Source organism: Heterodontus francisci, chromosome 37, assembly GCF_036365525.1.
Source record: "Heterodontus francisci isolate sHetFra1 chromosome 37, sHetFra1.hap1, whole genome shotgun sequence".
Lineage (NCBI taxonomy): Eukaryota > Metazoa > Chordata > Chondrichthyes > Heterodontiformes > Heterodontidae > Heterodontus > Heterodontus francisci.
Genome location: NC_090407.1, coordinates 37,082,165 through 37,104,598, shown reverse-complemented (window position 1 = coordinate 37,104,598; position 22,434 = coordinate 37,082,165). Strand labels below are relative to the sequence as shown.

Here is a 22,434-nt window from a genome sequence, read left to right as displayed (position 1 = left end):
TCACAGTCTATCATTTCCCATATTAATACCTTTCTCTCTTGCCTTGTTTCTACTCCTTGATTTATCATATTTTCCCAAATTTAATCCCTTGCCCTCACTATTCAGTTTAAAACCCTCGCTACTTCCCTAGTTATGCAGCTTGCTAGAACACCAGCCCCAGCACGGTTCGGGTGTAGACTGTCCCGACGATGCAGCCACCAGTTTCTCCAGTTCTGGTGCCAGTGCCTCACGCACCGTATCCCACTTCTACCACACCATTCTTTGAGCCACGCATTAATTTCTCTAATCTTATTTGCCCTATGCCAATTTGCATGTGGCTCAAGTAATAATCCAGAGATTATTACCTTTGAGGTTCTACTTCTTAATGTGGCGTCTAGTTCCTCATACTGACTATGCAGAACCCCTTTCCTTGTCCTGTACCTACATGGACCACGACGACTGGATCCTCCCCCTCCCACTGTCAGTTCCTCTCCAGCCCTGAGCAGATGTCCCGAACCCTGGCACTGGGCAGGCAACACTGTCGTCTGGACTCTCGCTGTTTGCTGCAGAGAACAGTGTCAATCCCCCTAACTATACTGTCCCCTACTACCACTACATTCCTTTTTCTCCCTCCACTTGAATGGCATCCTGTACCATGGTGTCATGGTCAGGTTGCTCATCCACCCTGCAGACCCCACTCTCATCCAAACAAGCTGAAAAAACTTCAAACCTGTTGGACAATCGCAAAGGCTGAGGCTCCTGCACTCCTGCCCTCTGGGTCCCCTTACCTGCCTCAGCTGCAGCCACACTCTCCTGTCCCTGACCACTGACCAAATCCGAAGACCCTATCCTAAGGGGTGTGACCGTCTCCTGGTACAAAATTTCCAACTAACCTTCCCCCTCCCTGATGTGTCGCAGTGTCTGCAGCTCAGACTCCAGTTCAATGACTCTGAGCCAAAGGTCTTCAAACCGCAAACACGTGTTTGTCCTGGATCACACTGGCATCCAGGAGCTCCCGCATGCTGCAGCCGTAACACATCACCTGTCCTGCCATCCTTCATGTGTTTAAATTAACTACTTAATTATTTTATTCAACTATTTATTTTATTTTCCTTTTTTAATATATTTTATTAAGCTCACCACTAGTTCCTTTACTATCTTAAATGTCAGGATTAGAATGGACCTTAATCAATTACCAGATACTCACCAAACTGGTAGTTTCTTCCCAAACCAATCACCTACCTGCTTGATGTGATGTTTGATGCAATGTTTGATTTAAATTAAATTAAAAGCTTACCTGTATATTCACCCCAGCGGCTCTCTGTTTCTCTGCTCTCTCTGTTGATTGTGACGTCACTATTTATACTGTTTCTAAGTTGCATAACTGATTATTTTTACATATGGGGGTGTTACCTCTTTTGCAAATAGGCTCGTCCCCATTTATTTCCCAAATAAGGCTGTATAACTGTTAATTTCTAGTTAAGATCCACCTTCTTAATTCCTAAGAAAGGCTAAGCTCGCAGCAAGCTGTGGGTCTCTCAAGGTGGTCAATTTTTGATTAACCTAACTGTGTTTCAGGATTACAATTCAGTTTTTTGAGTAGGTCAATTTTGTCAAAAATTCAGTTGACTGTGGTTTAGGGCTGTCTGCATAAAACCATATTATCAACTATTGCACTGTGGTAGCTTATGTGACCATTTGTAAAACTATAGTTATGGACAGGTGGGAAGTGGTGTGGGTGCCTTCCACTTTTCGTCTCTCAATTGACCGCAAATAGTATTTTAAAAATAGTGTTTTAGTCCCTGAATGTTTTAAGCGTCAAATAAATAGACAAACGGTAGGTTTTCTTGTAGGTAAAAAAAAATATATTTTTTACATAATAACCGAAAAATGTTCTCAACGTCACCCACTCATGCATTCGTGTGCACACACACACACAAAAGATAAGACAGAGAGTAGAGGGTAGCATGCAATTAGAGTCTTACTGTTTTAAAAGAGTTCGGTGTTCTTTAGAAGCTTGTCAGGAGGAAATCTTTCAGGGGTGCAGACCTGAATTTTTGTTGTCTTGAAAAGGATGTAGTGTCGCAGGCTCATTATGGTTAAGCCTCAATCCAAAGTCGATGGTGGAAATCCTGGTTCATTTTCGCAGATGGGGAGTTCCAATGTCACCTTGCAATTTCTCTGCTGCTGTAATTAAAATATGTTATCGGCAGGGTTCCTGCTTAGCTGGAACTGTCTCACAGCTGTTCTAGTTGGAAAAGGCCTGCTCTCAGTTCTCTGGCTGTTATTGCTCTGCTTCTCCAGAGAGATACCTTTTAAGGTAGAAACTTGTCAGGTTGGGGTTTCGATCAGGTTACTAATGCGCTCTCCTCTGGGGTGATTCATACAATGTTCCAGAATATGGGAACCATTCTTACATGATGGTGTCTGAATGTGGTCCATTTTGATAAATAGGTGTTATTTCACACCTATTATTTTGGCTTTGGCATCGGAGTCAGTCTGACTGCAAACGTATTTTTTAGGTCTATTCCTGCAGATAGGAGTTGTTAGCATTGAATGGATTGTTTTCTGTTTCAGTGTGCTTTCCTTAAAGCTAATTCAGACGTGGATAATTGGTTTCATCTTCAACGGACAAACCTGTTTATTGACAGTTCAAGAGGGGTCACCTGACCTCTACTCCATCTTGCCTCTAGCACAAATGTGTCCATTTTCTTGTAGTTCAGTTCAACAGTTGACTTTTATTTCATAATTCCTCCAGTTCATTTCATATTTCATCACTGTTCCTTCCGTGATCATGACACTATGTTACCAATGTTTTACTGTGTGGTGAGTTTTGTGACATGAGGGAGTGAATCCTTCTTATTAGAAGCTGCTTCTATGTTTTAAGATGAGGCAAGCCCTTCAACACAGAGGCGCATGCCTTAGGAAGATGAACCCTGCCTTAATTTTTTAATCCCTAGTTCGTGGGAAAATAACTCTTTTTAACCTTATAACCCTTCATTATGGAAGGGTTCCTTCGCACTGTGTCTGTACCAACTGCAAGATGCAGTGCAGCCACTCACCAAGGCTTCTTCAACAGCACTTTTCAAACCTGTGACCTCTGCTGCCTAGAAGAACAAGGGCAGCAGATGCACGGAAACACCACCACCTGGAAGCTCCCTCCAAGACACAAACAATCCTGACTCGGAACTATATCATCATTCCTTTGCTGTCGCTGGTTGAAAAACCTGGAACTCCCTTCCTATCAGCACTACACTACACTGATTGCAGCAGTTCAAGAAGGTGACTCACCAAAACCTTCTCAAGGGCATTTAGGGATGGTCAATAAATGCTGGCCTTGCCAGCGGCACTCACATCCCATGGATGAATAAAGAAATTAATTGTGACCAGAGGGATTCTCAGCCTTGTTTTAGTTCCTGATCTCATCTCGATTAGTCGTGGATCTTTGTTATTTCTCCACAGGAACGGAGGGAACATTGAAGGGTGTGTCACTGTGGTTGGCTCATGTACCTCCCAGCACCTATTTGATGAGTGGGAGATGCCTGTGTGGAGGTCCCCAGTAAACCTGCAATTGGAGAGTAGCATGCAGGGAAATAAGAGAAAGGGCAGACAATGCACTCACCCAGTCAACTATTGAAGTTTCATTTTTAAGTCTGCCATGAGAAATGGTAAGAAGCTTTCAAATAGAGACACTGTTGATGAAACCATTGAGGCTTCTGTATCAGTCAGTGTGCAGTGCTGTAGACACTGCAGCAAAAATAATGAGAACAATGGTCAATTTTTAGAGGCAGCTCTGGATTGTCTACTTAGCTAAAAATTGAAAGCGAGACTTTTAGTTGTGCCCAACCAATTACATACATGGTACAAGACTTGTAGACTTCTCTCAGATACAGACCAAAGCTCACATGGTTTCATTCAACATTGAGGAACTACTTCCTCAACCTTGAGCCCCAACTCTAAAATATCAGGACAAAACAGCAGAGGAGAGATACCAGAACGTTAAATTCAATCAGTGAGCATCCCCCAGGAAGTAGTATTACTTTCTTAACATTTTATGAATGCACAATTTTAAACAAAAAAGCCCTCTCCTGTCTAGAAGGAATTGATAAGGTGCAATTTGTGTCAGTAATTAATATAGCTGTCTCTGTTGAATTGATGATAATGTATTCTCCCACAAAGATCTGTTTGCTTGTTATTCAGTGGTACTTAGCAGACAAATTGATCAATAATTCAGCACAGTAATGAACATCTAAAGTCGGAGCACTTAAATGAGCCATAAATCATCTTAAACACCGGTTTCTTCATTTATTGAAATCTTTTCTGGACTTCATTGAACAGTATTAAAGAGCTTTGAAAAAAAAATTGTTACCTTGCAACTATGTAATATTAGATTGCAATAATCTAACAGTAAATGTTTGTTATATTTCACTCTGCCTGCCTTGGTTCAGTGTTGGCATTCTCACCTCTGAGTCAGAAAGTCATAAGACTTGAGCACACAATCTAGGTTGACACTTTAATGCTTACCGAGGGTGTGCTGGACTGTCCTGAGGGTTGTCTTTCTTGAGAGATTAATCCAAGACCCTGTCTGTCCTCTCGGGGACGTGAAAGGTTCCTTGGCACTATTTTACAAACAGCAGGGGAGTTTTCCTCGTTTTCTGGGAAGCACTTACCGCCATCCAACACCACCAAAAGCAGATTATTTGGTCATTAATTTCATTGCTGTTTGTGGCACCTTGCTGTGCGCAAATAATTGCCTGCTGCGCTTCCCTACATTATAACTGTGACTACACTTCAAAAGTGCTACATTTGTTGTGAAGCACTTTGGGATGTCCTGAAGTCATTATAGGAGTTACATAAATGCATTTTTTTCATTCTTATTTTAACTTTGGAGTACTCTGCAAAAAAGGAACAGAGGTCATGTTCAATGTATAACAAGTCTGTTTTGCTGCAATTATCCTGTAGATACTGAGAGCAGCACACGCTGGCAGCACCTGAATTATACTTTGGAGATGAGAAACAAAACTGTAAATGCTGCAACTATGCAACAACTGTTAGCAACTGAAAAGGTTAACATCTTGGGGTGGACACGTCAGTATATATGTGATACTACTCGTTCAGCAGCGCTGTCTCATCAGAGAAAAGCAGCGCACAAAACAGACATACCTAAAATGCATGCCCATTGCTTTACTAATCAATGGCTTCATGCCAGGAATTTTTTTAATGTTAGAGAGCAGGCTGTCATATAAGCCCTAGTGAGCATTAATGTGTGAAAGTATCTGGGAATTGTGGACAGAATGGAATTTTTTTTTCCCAAAAGCAAAATACTGTGGATGTTAGAATCTAAAATAAAAAAAGAAAATGCTGGAAATACTCAGCAGATCTGGCAGCATCTGTGGCGAGAGAAGCAGAGTTAATGGGCTGAGTAAAGGCCCCACTGGGAGCAGAAACAGGTGGGTGGCTGATGAAAATAGTGGTGCTGGCTGCCTTGCCGGTTTCTTTTTCTGGTACCCACTGCCAACGAATTTCATCAGGGCAGGGGGAGGCTGGCCCTGAGAACCTGCCTGATTCCCAAATGAGTCCAATTAAGATATTTAAAGAGCTCATAGAAGGCCATGCTGAGATTTTAGTGTGGGCGCATGAGCAGCACACTGGGTCTGGGACAGACCAGTTGCATAGAGGTGGCTACACAGCAGGGAGCCAGTCACAGCCGCCCCAGGAAATTAGGTGGGTGTATAAAAGGGAGAGCAACTGAGAGGGGCACTCAGTCATTTGCACACAGGTGTCATCGAATATGCAAAATCTGCAGGGAGAGTATTCTGTACACGCCCGGGCAGTGCTGGGGGTGAGGGTTGTCACTCTCCTGGGGACATAATAGGAGTGGGCAGGTCTTCCAGAAACTATTGGGAGACCACTTGCGTGCAAGGAAGGCAGCAGTTGGCAATGGGAGCATGACTCTCAGATTTCAGGTCTAGTGGCGATGAGGAGCAACATCATCTGGGCACCAGGAGGGCAGTGGAGAGGGATGAGGGGCAGGAAGACATTGGAGGCCATACCCTCAGCATAGGCTGTACTGCCAAAGACATAACTACCTTGAGTTGTTAAAGAACCAGTGCAGTAGGAATTTGCGACTCTCGAAGCAGATGGTCACAGAGATTTGTACCCTTGTTGTGGAAGACTTCACACCTCACAGCACTGCTTGCCACAACCTGCCAGTAGCTGTCAAAGTCACTGTGGCCTTGAACGTTTTTGCCTCTGGCTCCTTCGAAGGATCAGCTGCGGACCTTCGTGGTATCTTGCAAATGGCTCCATGTTATGGAGAGCGCAGCAAGAGCAAGTGACCGAAGTTGCAAGGCGAAGAGCGAGCAGCCGAGGTGGGGAAGAGGTGAGGGTGGGAGCAAGTGGCTGAGGGAAGGCTGCGGCGAGACAGCCGAGGGGAGGCAGTGGTGAGCAGACGAGCGCGGGAGAGAAGCGCGATGGCAGGAGGGAGAGGGATAGTAATAAAAACAAGAAATGCTGGAACCACTCAGCAGGTCAGGCAGCATCTGTGGAAAGAGAAGCAGAGTTAACATTTCGGGTCAGTGACCCTTCTTTGGAACGGTCACTGACCCGAAACGTTAACTCTGCTTCTCTTTCCACAGATGCTGCCAGACCTGCTGAGTGGTTCCAGCATTTCTTGTTTTTATTTCAGATTTCCAGCATCTGCAGTATTTTGCTTTTATTTTAGGGAGAGGGATAGTGTTGGTGTGGGATGGAGGTGGCAATCACAGCTGTTGAAGAAGTCTGAGTTTAATTTGTTTTTTGTTGCAAATTTGAACAGCGTCATCTTCATTACTGGCAGCTGCCTGAGACATCGCAGACAGTTACCTTTCGGTGGATGAGGCTGCATTTCCACATTGCTAAAACTGCACCACCTAGTGGTTGTGTTGTCAGCAAACGCAGCCATTCTGAAATGCTCCCAATCCTCAGGCTTATTACTTTTTTTGGCAACTTGATAAGTCTCTTCCTTTGATCTAATGCAATCTTTAACTTCTCTTGTTAGCTATTGTTGGATTACCTTTCCTGTTCGGTTTTTGTGACTCAAAAGAATGTATATTTGTTTTACCATGCATTAATTCTTTAAATGCCAGCCATTGCCTGTCTACTGTCATACCTTTTAATGTAGCTTCTCAATCTGCCCCAGCCAACTTGCCCTTCATGCCTTCATAGTTTCCTTTATTTAGATTTAAGACCCTAGTTTTGGATTGAACTACATCACTTTCAGACTTAATGTAAAATTCTATCATATTATGGTCACTTGTTCCGAGAGGCTTCTTTACAATGATATTATTAATTAGCCCTTTCTCACTGCACAACACTAGATCTAAAATAGCCTGTTCTCCATTTGATTCCTCAACATACTGTTCTAGAAAACCATTTTGTATACATTCCAGGAATTCATACTCCACAGCACTAGTGCTTATTTGGTTTACCCAGTCTATATGTAGGTTGTAGCGCCTCTGTGGCTTTGTCTCCAGGTCTTGTAAATGGGTAAGTAACCACCTGTTCATTGGATAACAGTTGTCCCCTAGAATCCAACCATGTAGTTTGGGGAATGGAATGAAGAGCTGGGGCAGTCTGAACTGTTAGAAGATGAAGGAGCCAGGAAAGCAAGTGCACAAATGAAGGCTCTCCATAACATGACCCTGCAGAGAGATGTGGACCATGAAGTGATCGAGACTCTGGAACCACACAGCTTGGTGGAGGAAGAGGAGAAGCAGGAGATAGAAAATGCAGAACACAGAGGTGCCAAGGCTGCACAGGAAGGTGGCCAGGTAGGTGTGGGACTCGAAGGTCTCTGCAGGATGCTGTCAACGCCAGGGATCCTCTGATCCAGGCACGTTTCAGCTTTGCGCTTCTAACCCAGAAGGATGGTATGCTTTGGAACTCACTTTGAGCTGCCTATGAGAGCATTTCCATTGAAGACCAGCATGGAATAGATCCACTCTTACCACCAATGAAGGATGCAGATATATCCAGAGGTTTCACTGTCACTATTCAAAGGCCCTTGCTCCCCTTCACCACTTTATTCCTCTTCTCCGTCCATTAAAGAATGGAAGCTCACATGTTTGTCATCCTGTGTCAATATTTACATGTCGAAAAATAGGAAAAGTGCACAGTTACAGGCGGAAAAAAACCCCCAGTGACCCACTGAGTGCTCTGCCTGACACAGTGGCCTCTGCTTTCATAGTGGTGCTCCCCTTGTGGTATCGGTTGAGGTGAGTCAGCCTGCTTACTTGGCTCTGCTTGCGGCTGAGATGGATGTGGTGTTTGTCCTCATTGTGGAGGTGTCAGCAGAGGCATCAGTGTCATTGCAGAGGCAGCCTCCGTCACTGGACCCTATTACACAGATAGTCCCTCAGTCAGAGGAGCCAAGGAGATCGATGATGATGATGGTGCCCCATGAGGGGTGGTACTCTCATCATCCTTGGTGACAGTCTCGGCCCTTGACTAGCGCTCTGGATGGCCGGAGGGGAGTGCATCTTCTGGGGTACAACTGGCATCCGCTGTAAGTATCTCTGCACCATCAGTGCCACTGACTGTCAAGGATACATAGTGTGGCATGCGTTCTGTAAACTTCAGTGCACACTTCCTGCATGCACTCCAAGTGCTGCCACATATGGCCCTCCATGAGGTTGTCAACTCTCTCAATGGAGCAGCTCTTGCATTCAAAGCCTTGAGCCATGGTGGCACACATGAGCTGAATGGATTCCTCTTTTCTCAGCCGATCATCCTGCACTGCCTCAGGAAACTCTGAAATGTGGGTACACGTCTGCTGCTGCTGATCTAAGTAGGCCCTCATTTCTTGCAACTCGCGCAACCCTGCTTCTGTGCCCAGCTGAGCAGGGCTGTGTCTGTCCTCCATCCTCCGAGGGGGACTGCCCAAGCTACCTCTGCCTCCTCCTGCTCACTCATGACGTGCTCATCACCGAGTGCCACCCTATCAATGCGCACGCGAGGACCCACTGAGGTGACTGTATCTGGGCTGGCGGAGCGTACGCTTGTAAGGTGCTCTAAAGTTTCTTCCGGCAGTACTTGGCCTGTTGCAAACATACGAATCTGTCCTTCTGCCTCTGGTTGATCCTGTGGGAGACACAAAAAGGAAATCATGATAACTAGCCTTGGAGAGCAGAAGCCTCTGCAGTGCTGAAGCGTCCCAATACAGCTGAGTCTTTGTCATGTTGTTGGATGGACTGGAATGCACTGCACCCTTGTAATTTCTGCATCACTGTTTCTATTCACCCTCTGCACCAGGGATGCCCATCTTGCCTTTCCCAACTTGCTCGTGGTCAGCCACCTGGTGATCTCCATGGCTGTCTCTTCCATGGTGGTGATGAAATGTAGGATGGGAACCCCAGCTCCAGTCTGCATCCTTTAATGGACATTATGAGCCCTTTCCTCCTGCAAGGATAAAAGAGAGGGAGATAAGGCACTGATGGCCTCTATGGCCTATGCCAATGGCTCATTGTCATAAGAAGCTACATATATCAGTGCTGGCAGGTCCTCCAGTTCAGCATCTCCACAGCGAGAGCAGCCCTCTCCTGCGTTCCACCCCTCTGCCTTTCCTGCAGCATGAGTAATACAGCTGTTGAATGAATGAAACCACAGCCACAGTAATGGTTGCTGTGGTCTATTTAAATTGGGCCCATGCTCTTTCAGTCCCACCTCCATTCTCAGCCCCTCAGCCACTAATTGGCTGCCCAACATCCCTCTCCAGCCAATTAACAGGCCGTCCCTGTGAAAATCGGGGCCTGCGACTGTTTTCCCCCGAGGACGGGAGTGGGACTGCGATGTCCTTTCATCAGAATATTTTTATTCATTGCTTATAGATCTTCTCCTGTGTACTGTTTTAGGTAGCTTAAAAAACAAATTCTGCTAAGAGAGGTGCCATCCTCAAGATAGCGACTGCTTTGTTTATGGCTCTGCCTGAAGCATATTAGGAGGAAGTCTGTCAGGTTGCTGTTGACGAACATACATAACGCCTGAGGAAAGCAATGACCCGAGAGCTAGAAACATTTAGTAGGAGTGAAATTGGACTTGGGTGGGAATGCAAGACAGGTGGAATTGCTTTTGCTGCTCGTTAAACGACACACTGGATATTTAGTTCTGTTGCAGTCAATGAGCGAGGCGTATAACGGGCGACCGATGCAACCCCACCAATGTCTTAATTCACACCCCACATATCACTGGGCAGCTCACCAACATCACAGTCTGTTGAAGATAACTGCATTTTCAGCATCCCTCCTCAACCCTTCAGGTGGCCTTCACTTGTCTAAGTGTTATTTTCCTTGGCTGCACATTGTCATAATAATTGTTTTAGTCTTGCATATTGGCTTTGTGGTGTCTGAGCTGTGTTTCAAAGCATGCAGAATATATTATGCTGCTCAATAAAGCATGGAAAAGATTTCAACACTTTACCTTTGGGTAGCTGTCACAGTTTTGAATTCTGAATTACTCAGCTATCCACAGTGATGCTTATTAAAATTTCAAGGAAAGGTTCAAATTCTAAAATCCATTGCACTGTTTTTCTTCTTACTCATTAATTCAGGATTCTGTTGCCACATGAGTAGTAGTTGTTGAACAAAAGGTTTTTTGATATTCGATATTTTGTCAGTTTTAGAAGTTGTCTCTGCTCAGTCACCTTCAAACAGTTGATTCCTGGAACATGTTTATTTAATCAGATTTAACGGGTATTGAAACTTTGTTGGTTGAGAGTTTTTTTGATTTCTTTTCTTGTTTTATATGTATAGTGTACCTCAAATCTAAAGGAGATATCCTGTTTATTTATTGTTATATATAGATTCCGTCATGTGAAATTTTACCACAAATTTGAGTTGAGACATTTTGTAGGCATGTATGTCCCAGAAAGAGTTGATACTGGTGCGTAGCTGGGGAGAGTATGGTGCCTGCTGGTCACAACTTCTAGGACAAAAGACCACAAAATGTAACATCAGTTGTTTTTAAGTGACCTTAAGAACCGCAATGGAGATCGATAGTTGGAAGGTTTCAATTGCTTGCAAAAATCTTGAGGGGAGGTGCAGTCCTAAAAAGAATGATGCGTGCTTATCTTCCTGTCTTCAGCCTGCCCCTGCTACCTGGAGAGCCATCGCAAATCCTCCAGTTGGTACGGGTTCAGGACCAGGTTTTGGCAGGAGTTACAGCCAGGAAAATAAATGTGAAGCTGGGAATGCCCTGTCCCATCTCATTAGTGTCTCAAATAGGCTTGCTCCTAATCCAGGCCTACTCCCTCGAGAAGCCATAGAAATCTCAGAGGTAACATGAAAGGGATGGCGACCTGGTGCAACAGGTCTCCGTCCACTTTTTCATGACTTTTTTCACCTGGGGAAATGGGTGTTCCCAAGGGAAAATGTTGTAAAAATTTCCAACAGACACCATGGCCAGGGCAAATGACTTGTTACTGCTCAGATTCACCCAGAATTATGCATTTTTCCTGCCTCTGGGATGTTTCATGCAAAATTGTGATACTTAAAATCAACAAAGTGTGCTCAATACTGGCCTTGTCAGTGATACAGACATCCATGAATGAATAAAAAAAGTTGTAGAAATTAGTGGCATTGCGTCGTGCTATACCCATTAGAGAGTGTATGTGCCTACATCTTTAAATATTTTGAAGTGGAAATTCACAATCATATGAGGTTGCTCTTTCCGTCAACGTCTTTTATAACTTAACTCACTATAGCTTAGGTTTACACTGAACAGTTAGCAACTGCCTCATTAGCCACCAAGGTGCAAAATGAATGGAGGCTGGCCATCTGATGTGTGCAAGAGATCACTGCTTTCGTAAAGATACTGCATCGTCAGTAAGTTCCTTCTCCTTTGATTTTTTTTTCCAGAGTACCTGAGGGTAGCAATCAGCCAGGATCAGTCTACTTCACCTTTCAGTTTTATCGCTTTCCACCAGTAACAACACAACAGCTGCAGCTTGTGAAGTTGCGCAACTCAGAAAAGGGAACTTCAAAGTCTACACCTTTCATCCTTGTGCCACTAAACAAAAATGGCACTGGTAATATAGGTAAGTATTACGACATATTTCCAGTGTAGAAGCAGGCCATTTGGCCAACAGGTGAATGGTGTGTTTGTGCTTCACATGAAGCTTCTCCCACCTTCCTTCTCTAACCCTATCAACATATCCTTCTGTTCCTTTCTTCCTCATGTGCTTATCTGGTTTCCCCTCAAGTCTATCTATGCTATTGGCCTTAACTCCTCCCTATGGTAGCCAGTACCACACTCACCACCTGGTTAACAGGAATTAATCCAGATGCCTTGATAATTGAATTGCTTATAAATTGCTTAATTTACTTTGTAAATTGAACTCACTTATCTAGCAGAATATGCCTTCATTAATTGAAAAGAGATTATTATTGATACCACTGTTGACTACAAGAAATATCAACTTCTGGTCCATTATGAGATGGATGACAGCTTAATTTGTCTCAATAAGATACCAATTTGATTTAGCAATTGGACCAAGGGTAGATTTTGCTATAGGACTGTTTTATTGTGCAACAAGTCCCACCCAAACCAAGAGATCCAAGGACTGATGGAAATTGGTCCACATAGTTGGCCTAAGTTACCAACATTGGTTACATCACCACATGCAGTGCCAAGAAAAGATAAGTACATAGTTACGATACAATGTTTTCTGCAGAGAATGGCAAGTAGGTAGCGTACCTATCCAAGGAGGCAGGGGACCTGGAGAATGTTATAAATCCTAAGATGATATTTTTGGCCGACAGAGCTGTTGAAGATTATCGGAGGTGAAGTGGGGTAAGAAGTATGTGAATATGGTACCAGTTCGATGGATAGAGATGCTTGCTTCCAATCCTGTATAGTTCTATATGTTGGGATGATCCTTATCCTTTTACAGGATTTAGAGGATCAAGAATTTATCTGATCAATATTCTTTGGCCAGGATTTTGTGGTCAGTAGCAAAACGATGGCATTTGCTGCTGACTGCACAAAAAAATATGAACTTACCTGGTTCATAGGCTGCAGCTGGAACTTGCATTCCTTGCTGCAGCATGGTCCAATGTTGAAAAGATCCGTGAGGCCTAATAGTGTGGTGCATTGCTGGCAAAACCACACCCCTAATGACATCAGGAGACAAGGGACATATGCCCCTTGAGTTCAGTCTTCAGTTGAAAGGCAGCTGAGTGTTTTATTATGGTTTTAAATACTTTTAAACACTTTGAGCACTTTTAACAACTTAATTTTTAAATACTTTTAAACATTTTTGACTATTTTTTAAACTCTTTGAACATTTTTTAAAATGTAAATACTTTTAAACAACTTTTATAAACATTAAAAAACTATTATAAACTTTTCAACACCTTTAAATACTCTTGAACACTTTTAAAATCTTTTATGCTCTTTTAAATACTTTTAAACACTTTTCCAATGCCCAGAAGGGTAATATTTGTAACAATACAATTTAATTTGAGACAGAAACCGCTCTTCAAACCTGCTGCAGAATATTGCATTGAAATTATGCTGGGCTTTTTATTAGAAGTTTAAAATGTTGATTTATAGATAAATAAAGATGTGTAAATTGATTATGGTATGGCACTAGCTGTTGTGGTGGGGGATTTATTGATGGTTTTAAAAAGCACTTTATTTTAAGGCTGCGTTTGCTCACAACGCAGCCACCAGGTGGCGCAGTACTTGCACATGCGCAAATGCAGCCTCATGTACTGAAACGTCACTGACTGTGACGTTTTTGGCAGCTGCCGGTAGTAAAGATGGCGCTGCTCAATTTATCACAAAAACAAGAACGAATGAAACCCACTGTGGCTATGATCGCCGCCTCCATCCCACCCCCAACAGTACCCCACTGCCTCCTGCCATCGCATCTCTTTGCCGCTGCCTCCCATGCCCGTCTGCTTGCTGTATGCCTTGGCACTTCTCACCCCCCTTGGCCACTTGTTCCCCGCTTCACCACCCGACCCCACACCCGTGAGCCACTTGCTACTGGCCTCGCCGCTTCATCCCCTCTGCCTCTGTTCCCCGCTCCCTCCCGCTTCTGCTCCCCAATCCATCCCGCTCGCAGTCTCCCGCCCCTCCTCTGCCTATCTTGTCAGTCTCTCTCTCTCCCCAGCTTTCCCTGTGCGGGAAAGAAAGGCAGCGATTGCAGGAGGGAGCGGGGACCAGAAATGGGAGGGAGCGGGGAGGAAGCGGCGAGGTGAGGAGCGAGTGGCCCACAGGTAGGTGGGAGGAGGAGCGGGGAGCGAGCGGCCGAGGGGGGAGAAGTGGCGAGGCAGGAAACGAGTGGCTGACAGGTAAGTGGGGGGGGTGATGCAGGGAGCGAGCAGCTGAGGGAAGGTGTGCAGCAAGCGGTGACCAGACGTTGAAGTACGCGATAATGTTTTTATGCGCATGTGCAAATTAGTTCTGGCAAGCTGGGTGCTGACGTAGGCTGTGCATGTGCAGCACCATACTGACAGCAAAGTCTGTTCTGCGCATGTGCGAAGCTGGGAGCGCTCTGATGACGTTGGCGCTGAGCTGTTTTGTCAGGAGTCACTTTGTTATTTTAAAAAGAAACACTGCTGCAATTACTGCTGGTAGAATTTAACACCTCATTAAGTATTTATACACCGGGCCCTGGTGATGTGGTTGGATTTTTCCCTTCTTCAGCAGAACATTAATTGTATCCTTAAGACTGGAATGGAATCTCTTCTGACACTAGCGTTCTGGAGTTAAACAAAGGTAATTACATAGGCATGAGGAGAGATTTGACCCTAGTGGACTGGGCAGGAAGACTAAAAGGTAGGACGGTTGATGAGCAGTGGCAGATGTTTAAGGAGATATTCAATTCCTCCCAACTAAAATATATTCCAGAGAGGAAGAAAGATTCTAAGAGGGGGAAAAACATCCATGGCTAAGCAAGGAAGTTAAGGATAACATAAAGACAAAAACTAAGGCATGCCATATTGCAAAGGCCAGTGGCAGGCTGGAAGATTGGGAAACTTTTAAAGATCAGCAAAGGGTTACTAAAAATGTAATAAGAAGAGCAAAGGTAAATTATGAAAGAAAACTAGCAAAAAATATAAAAACAGGTAGCAAAAGCTTCTATGAGTATATAGAAGGGAAGAGTGTAGCTAAAGTGAATGTTGGTCCCTTGGAGGATGAGACTGGGGAGTTAATAGAGAAGAACACAGAAATGGCGCAGATACTAAATCAGTACTTTGCCTCAGTTTTCACGGTAGAGGACACTAGTACCATCCCAATAGTAACAGGAAATGCAGAGGTTATAGAAAGGGAGGAACTTAGAACAATTATCATCACTAGGGAAGAAGTACTGAGCAAACTATTGGGATTGAAGGCAGACAAGTTCCCAGGGGCTGATGGCCTACATCCTAGGGTCTTAAAGGAAGTGGCAGCGGAGATAGTGGATCCATTGGTTATAATATTCCAGAATTCCCTGGATGCGGGAAAGGTTCCAGTGGATTGGAAAAAAGATAATATAACACCCTTATTCAAAAAGGGAGGGAGGCAGAAGGTAGGAAACTATAGATCATTTAGTTTAACATCTGTCATTGGGAAATTGTTAGAATCCATTATTAAGGAAGTAATAACAGGACATTTAGAAAGTCAAAACGCAATCCATCAGAGTCAGCATGGTTTTATGAAGAGAAAATCGTATTTGGCTAATTTGCTCGAGTTCTTCGAAGCTGTAACAAGCAAAGTGGATAATGGGGATCATATAGATGTAGTATATCTGGACTTCCAGAAGGCATTTGATAAGGCGCTGCACAAAAGGTTAATACACAAGGTAAGATCACATGGGGTTGGGGCAATTTATTAGCTTGGATAGAGGATTGGCTAACCAACAGAAAACAGAGAGTTGGGATAAATGGCTCTTTTCCTGGTTGGCAAGATGTAACTAGTGGGGTGCCACAGGGTTCGGTCCTCAGGACCCAACTATTTACAATCTATATTAATGACTTGGATTCAGGGATAGAAGGTACTATAGCCAAATTTGCAGATGACACTAAAATAGGTGGGACAGTAAGCTGCAATAAAGAAATAAGAAATTTATAAATGGATATGGACAGGTTAGGTGAATGGGCCAAAGTTTGGCAGATGGATTTTAACGTGGATAAGTGTGAGGTTATCCATTTTGGTCGGAAGAATAGAAAGGCAAATTATTATCCAAATGGAGAGAAACATCAGAGTGCTTCGGTACAGAGGGATCTGGGTGTCCTCATGCATGAATCTCAAAACTAGTATGCAGGTAATAAGGAAGTTAAATGGAATTTTGGCATTTATTGCTAAAGGAATAGAATATAAAAGTAGGGAAGTGTTGCTGCAACTGTACAAGGCATTAGTGAGACCTCGCCTGGAGTATTGCATACAGTTTTGGTCCCCTTACTTGAGGAGGGATGTAGTTGCATTGGAGGTAGTTCAGAGGAGGTTCACTGGATTGATTCCAGAGATGAGGGGTTTGTCTTATGAAGAGAGCTTGAGCAGTTTAGGCCTTTACTCTCTGGAGTTTAGAAGAATGAGAGGAGATCTAATTGGGGTAGATAAGATGATTAAGGGGATTGACAAAGTAGGCAGAGAGAGGATGTTTCCTCATGTGGGGCAATCTAGAACGAGTGGTCATAGTTTTAGGATAAGGGGTAGCAGATTTAAAACAGAGATGAGGAGAAATTACTTCTCTCAAAGGGTTGTGAGTCTGTGGAATTCACTACCCCAGAGTGCGGGGGAGGCCGCGACATTGAGTAAATTTAAGGAGGAGATAGACAGATTTTTAATTAGTAATGGATTAAAGAGTTATGGAGAATGGGAAGGTAAGTGAAGTTGAAGCCGAGATGAGATTAGCCATGATCGTATGGCATGGCGGAGCAGGCTCGAAGGGCTGAATTGCCTACTCCTGCTCCTAGTTCTTATTTCTTATGTTAAGGCAAATTTGTGAAAGAGTGCAGAATCAGACTTATCGTTAGCTGAGTAAGCAGGGATTGTATCAGCCCGCAGAGTGAGAGAAGAGTTGTTCAACTGAAGTCTATCAAATAAAATAGAAATGTTTCATAATTCCGATTATGGTAATTTGGATTTCCTAATTTATAAAATGATAATACATGGGTTTTCTTCACTCCCCTCTGTCACATCTGTCGTTTCGCCATCAAGGCCCGAACTGTCATCAAATCACCTATTTGGAGTTAAAAAGATTGATCTCCGATCTAATCATTACTGTTGGAATAAACACGAACTGTTGCCCCAAAACAAACATCAAACATTGAACAGGTGATTAATAATCACACTTTAATGCAAGTCTCTTAACAAATTACAGCAATCAGACTAGAGCAGATTCGATAAAAATGGGACAAAAATAACTTCTTCAAAAAAAGGTCTAACAACAGAATTGTTACCATGCAATAGGCAAGTTGTTTGGAAATTATGTTTACTTATAATTATCGGACCCTGCAGTAATTTCCGAACCAATTCTCAGTTACACCCAAATATAATAATTTGCATTATATATGTTCCAAATTTTCGGCTGCTGAGAAACCACAACAAACTAGAACTTGAAATTCCAATAAATAGATCTACATTGTTGTAGAGCGCTTTGCAATCCAGTCAGCAATTCTTCTGCAACTTTCCAGAGAGACAGGGTAGTAAATAGACATTAGTCACAATGGCTCTGGCATTTTCGATACTGATTCACAATTAATGGCACTTCTCATTGTTAAAGATTGCCAAAATAATTCCATATTCTTCATATCTCCCTCTCCCAAACATTACTCAACCTCCCTCTGGTTTTTATGCGCCAGTCTCCCTCTCTTGTACCCGTATATTACGCATTTCTATTGTGTTCTGAAGGATTTTTTAAATCTTGCATTTACATTTTGGAAAGCAGGAATCAAGCGAAGGCGCCATGTGCAAGTTAAACAGAAGCGGTATATTCCTTTCAATGGTGTTTACAGATGTGGATGTGTTCCCGAGCAGGCTCTGCGCCTGCTGATACCAGCCCTAAATAAATCTGCATAAAAATCAGCGAAACTGGCGAGCAATCAGCCCACATTTGGGGAATTACCAGTCCCTGCCACTTTTTAAAGCAGCCTGGTGTGCACTCCTCCGGAGCCTGCAACGCAAATGCGATTGCTGAAAGTTGCAGTGCTGACTCATCCCTCGATAGCGGCAAAAGTCTCAATGTTCACCACTATTAGGACCGCAAAATCTGGCCCGTTATTTATTAAATGAATATAAACCTAACAATAAACATAAGTTATAAAAACAAGAAATGCTGGAACCACTCAGCATCTGTGGAAAGAGAAGCAGAGTTAACGTTTCGGGTCAGCGACCCTTCATCGGAACAGGTTTCCAGCATCCGCAGTATTTTGCTTTTAATAAACATAAGTTACCAGATAGGCAATTTTAAACTCACAAGGAATGGACTCATCGAGGGTTCGCTGAACTAACTCTTCTGACCAATCACGATACTCACTTCAGGACTATTTAGAGTCCGTATGGTGTGCTGTGTCTTCAGTATGTAATGTTAACATAAGGTTAGTATGCAAACACACTTACTGTATCTAAGGTGAACATATAAGTATGCAGGAAGCACATAGACAGCTTCCCCTTGTGCATACGCATTGTGTTTATTGTGCAAGCTGTTTATTGCTGTTCTGACATTTCTTGAACTCAAGCAGTTAGGCTGGCATGATTGTGAACACATTCTTGTCTACCCAGGCATTTCTCACATGTGAACATCTGCTTGGCCTTGAATAGAGGATACAAGTAACATCCCAGAATTAGCTGCAAGTCAGGAAATGGAAGGGAGGGAGGAACTCAAGAAAATTACAATCACCAGGGAAGTGGTACTGAACAAATTGTTGGAGCTGTGGGCTGACAAGTTCCTGGGTCCTGATAGACTTCATCCTAAGGTCTTAAAAGAAGTGGTTAGTGAGATAAAAACAAGAAATGCTGGAATCACTCAGCAGGTCTGGCAGCATCTGTGAAAAGAGAAGCAGAGTTAACGTTTCGGGTCAGTGACCCTTCTTCGGAACTGAAAAATATTTGTCAGTTCCGAAGAAGGGTCACTGACCTGAAACGTTAACTCAGCTTCTCTTTTCACAGATGCTGCCAGACCTGCTGAGTGATTCCAGCATTTCTTGTTTTTATTTCAGATTTCCAGCATCCGCAATATTTTGCTTTTATTTTGGTTAGTGAGATAGTTGATGCATTAGTTTTGATTTTCCAAAATTCTCTAGACTAGGGAAGGTTCCAATAGATTGGAAAATAGTGAATGTAACTCCCTTATTCAAAAAGGGAGGGAGACAGAAAGCAGGAAACTACAGGCCAAACCAGGCACTTAGGAAAATTCAAGGTAATCAGACAGAGTCAACATGGTTTTACGAAAGGGAAACATGTTTAACCAGTTTATTGAAGTTCTTTGAGGGAGTTACATGTGCTGTGGCTAAAGGGGAACCGGTGGATGTATTGTACTTAGATTTCCAGAAGACATTTGATAAGGTGCCACATCAAAGGTTACTGCAAAAAATACAAGCTCATGGTGTAGGGGGTAACATATTGGCATGGTGAGAAGATTGGCTAGCTAACAGGAAATAAACATAAAGTAGACATAAAGGGGTCATTTTCTGGTTGGCAAGATGTAACGTGTGGTGTGCCACAGGGATCTGTGCTGGGGCCTCAACTTTTTACAATTTATATAAATGACTTAGATGAAGGGACCGAAGGTATTGTTGCTAAATTTGCTGATGTCACAAAGATAGGTAGGAAAATAACTTGTGAAGAGAACATAAGGGGGCTACAAAGGGATATAGATAGGTTAAGTGAGTGGGCAAAGACCTGGCAAATGGAGTATAATGTGGGAAAATGTGGAATTGTCCATTTTGGCAGGAAGAATAAAAAGAAGCATATTATTTAAATGGTGAGAGATTGCAGAGCTCTGAGATGGAGAGGGATCTGGATGTCTTAGTGCATGAATTGCAAAAGGTTAGTATACAGATGCAGCATGTAATTAGGAAAGCTAATAAAATGTTATTGTTTATCACAAGGGGAATTGAATACAAAAGTAGGGAGGTTATGCTTCAGCCATACAGGGCATTGGTGAGACCACATCTGGAGTGCTGTGTACAGTACTGGTCTCCTTATTTAAGGAAGGATGTAAATGCGTTGGAGGCAGTTCAGAGAAGGTTTACTAGACTAACACCGGAAATGGGCAGGCTGTCTTATGAGGAAAGATTGGACAGGCTAGGCTTGTATCTGCTGGAATTTAGAAGAGTAAGAGATTGAAACAGATAAAATCCTGAGGGGTTGTGACAGGGCGGATGTGGAAAGGATGTTTCCCCTTGTGGGTGAATCTAGAACTAGGGGTCACTGTTTAAAAATAAGGGGTCGCCCATTTAAGACAGAGATGAGGGTAAATTCTTTCTCTCAGAGGGTCATGAGTCTTTGGAATTCTCTTTCTGAAAAGACGGTGGAAGCAGAGGCTTTGAATATTTTTAAGGCAGAGGTAGATAGATTCTTGATAAGCAAGGGGGTGAAAGGTTATCGGGGGTAGGTAGAAATGTGTAGTAATCAGTTCAGCCATGAACTTATTGAATGGCGGATCAGGCTCAAGGGGCCGAGTGGCCTACTCCTGCTCCTAATTCGTATGTTCGTATGTACCATCACCTTTGCAGACATGCTGGTGCCTAGCCCTCAATATTTTGCTCCCAACCTTTTACTCTAGCACTCAACCCCACCCCTCCCCTTAACTCAATAATCACTACTATTCCTAACACTACATTCCTAAGGAAATTGGAGTAAGTGTGGGTATGGATTAGTTTAAATATATCTAATGCTGAGTCACAGGTGGCCAGGCTCTTGAGTTGAGGAGGAATGTACTAAAGGTCTTTTGAAATTGACCATAGGGTTTTTCTTCTGTTCTCCCACCTCCCATGGAGTTAACATTACTAGTGTTTGTGGAGGATGATACACATGGTTGCCATGGAGAGGCCTGATAGGTTTTTCTCAGTTTTCTTTTCAAATCTTTGACTGTAAAAGTCAGGAAAGCTGAGATATGCATTTTAAGGATCTGTCCTTACACTGGGAAAAAAACACTTCTTAAAAGTAATGAAAATTATTAGGTATTGTCCCATTTTCTTTGTTTTTTAATGATCATTTCCAGAGTAAATTTTCACAAGATTTCATTTAAAAACTGTTCATCCTTTATTGAACTGACCTTTTGAATTGATGCATACAACTTCAGCCTTTTCCTCACTTATTGCCATTTCCACGTGCTGTAGATTCTCCAGGGTTGGAGCTGAAATTCATGGTGGAGCCAAGTTACATGAAGGAAGGAGAACAGCGCTGGTTTATGCAATACCTGTCCATGCAGATATTGCAGATTGATGTCTGGGATGCAGAATCCTTGCTTCTGATTGGCACTGCTGCTGTGGAGCTAAAGGTAATGGTAACAAAGCACAATATGTGGAGGAGGTTAAAGGCACTATATAAATGCAAGTTGTTGCTATTAATTGAACAGTTGAGTGTCAGACTATGTCAAAATACTTCACCAAGTAACACCAAACTATATTAACCCATGAAATCTTGAGGCCCTTGAAATGGCAGATGTTCCATGTTGATGCTTCTATGTTGTGTATTGTAGTTAGGCCAAGACTTCGAAGATGAAGTATTTAACATACATGACAATTGGCTACACCTGGCCACTTCTGAACATTTCTTCCTATTCAAAACATCTGCTTCAGTGCCAAACATTGAAATTTTTTATTGAACAGGTAAAGTGAAGGCATAGGCCCATAGTAAAGGACACTGCCAAGGTTGTAAAGAGATGACGGATGTAAATCAGAAATAGTGGTTAAGTAGTATCAAGCTATGGTTTTAAAAGCCTAGGAGGAAGAAAAGAGGAAAGGTGGTAAAGAGTCCATAGTTGGGAGGTCCTGGAGAAAGTGAGTTAGAGGAGATGGGTCATGATTTCAGAACATGAAGATGTAAGTGGGAGGTAGTGCATGTAGGAATGGCGGTTTTGGAGACTGGAATGGGCATTTCCAGCACCAGCTCCCAATGTACAGGTATTAGTAGATGAATGTTACTGTAAAAATATGTAGGGATTTTCTAAAGAATTGCTTTATCAGTTGTATTGATCTTTCAAAAGGGGGGATGGAATTTTATGCTGGCGGCGGGGATTTCGACGTCGGGGGAATCCGATGCGAGATCCCTGCACTGACGTTTTTACAAGAGGCCCGCTGAACGTAGTGCCAGTCGGGCACTGAACTGGACAGCGGCAGGCCTTTTGCAGGATTTAGGACCCCGTCGCCGGAAGTCCCGGCAATACAGTGTTGCCGGCCAATCAGAGGCCAGCAGCTGCAGACCCACTGCACAGGCGGTGGCTGCTGCTGTAGCTGCAGCAATCAGACACTGAGGGGTGGTGCT

The 22,434-nt window shown here is 43.2% G+C and overlaps 1 protein-coding gene across 6 annotated transcripts in view; it reads left to right on the top strand.

Moving 5' to 3' along the window:
- nphp4 (nephronophthisis 4) overlaps positions 1–22,434 on the top strand; it is a 532,906-nt gene that overhangs the window by 394,827 nt on the left and 115,645 nt on the right. For all 6 annotated transcript variants that reach the window (XM_068017516.1, XM_068017513.1, XM_068017512.1 and 3 more), the window contains 2 exons: positions 11,871–12,049; positions 21,288–21,448. In XM_068017516.1, coding sequence (XP_067873617.1) covers positions 11,871–12,049; positions 21,288–21,448 — 340 coding nt within the window. The remainder of the gene's footprint in view (positions 1–11,870; positions 12,050–21,287; positions 21,449–22,434) is intronic.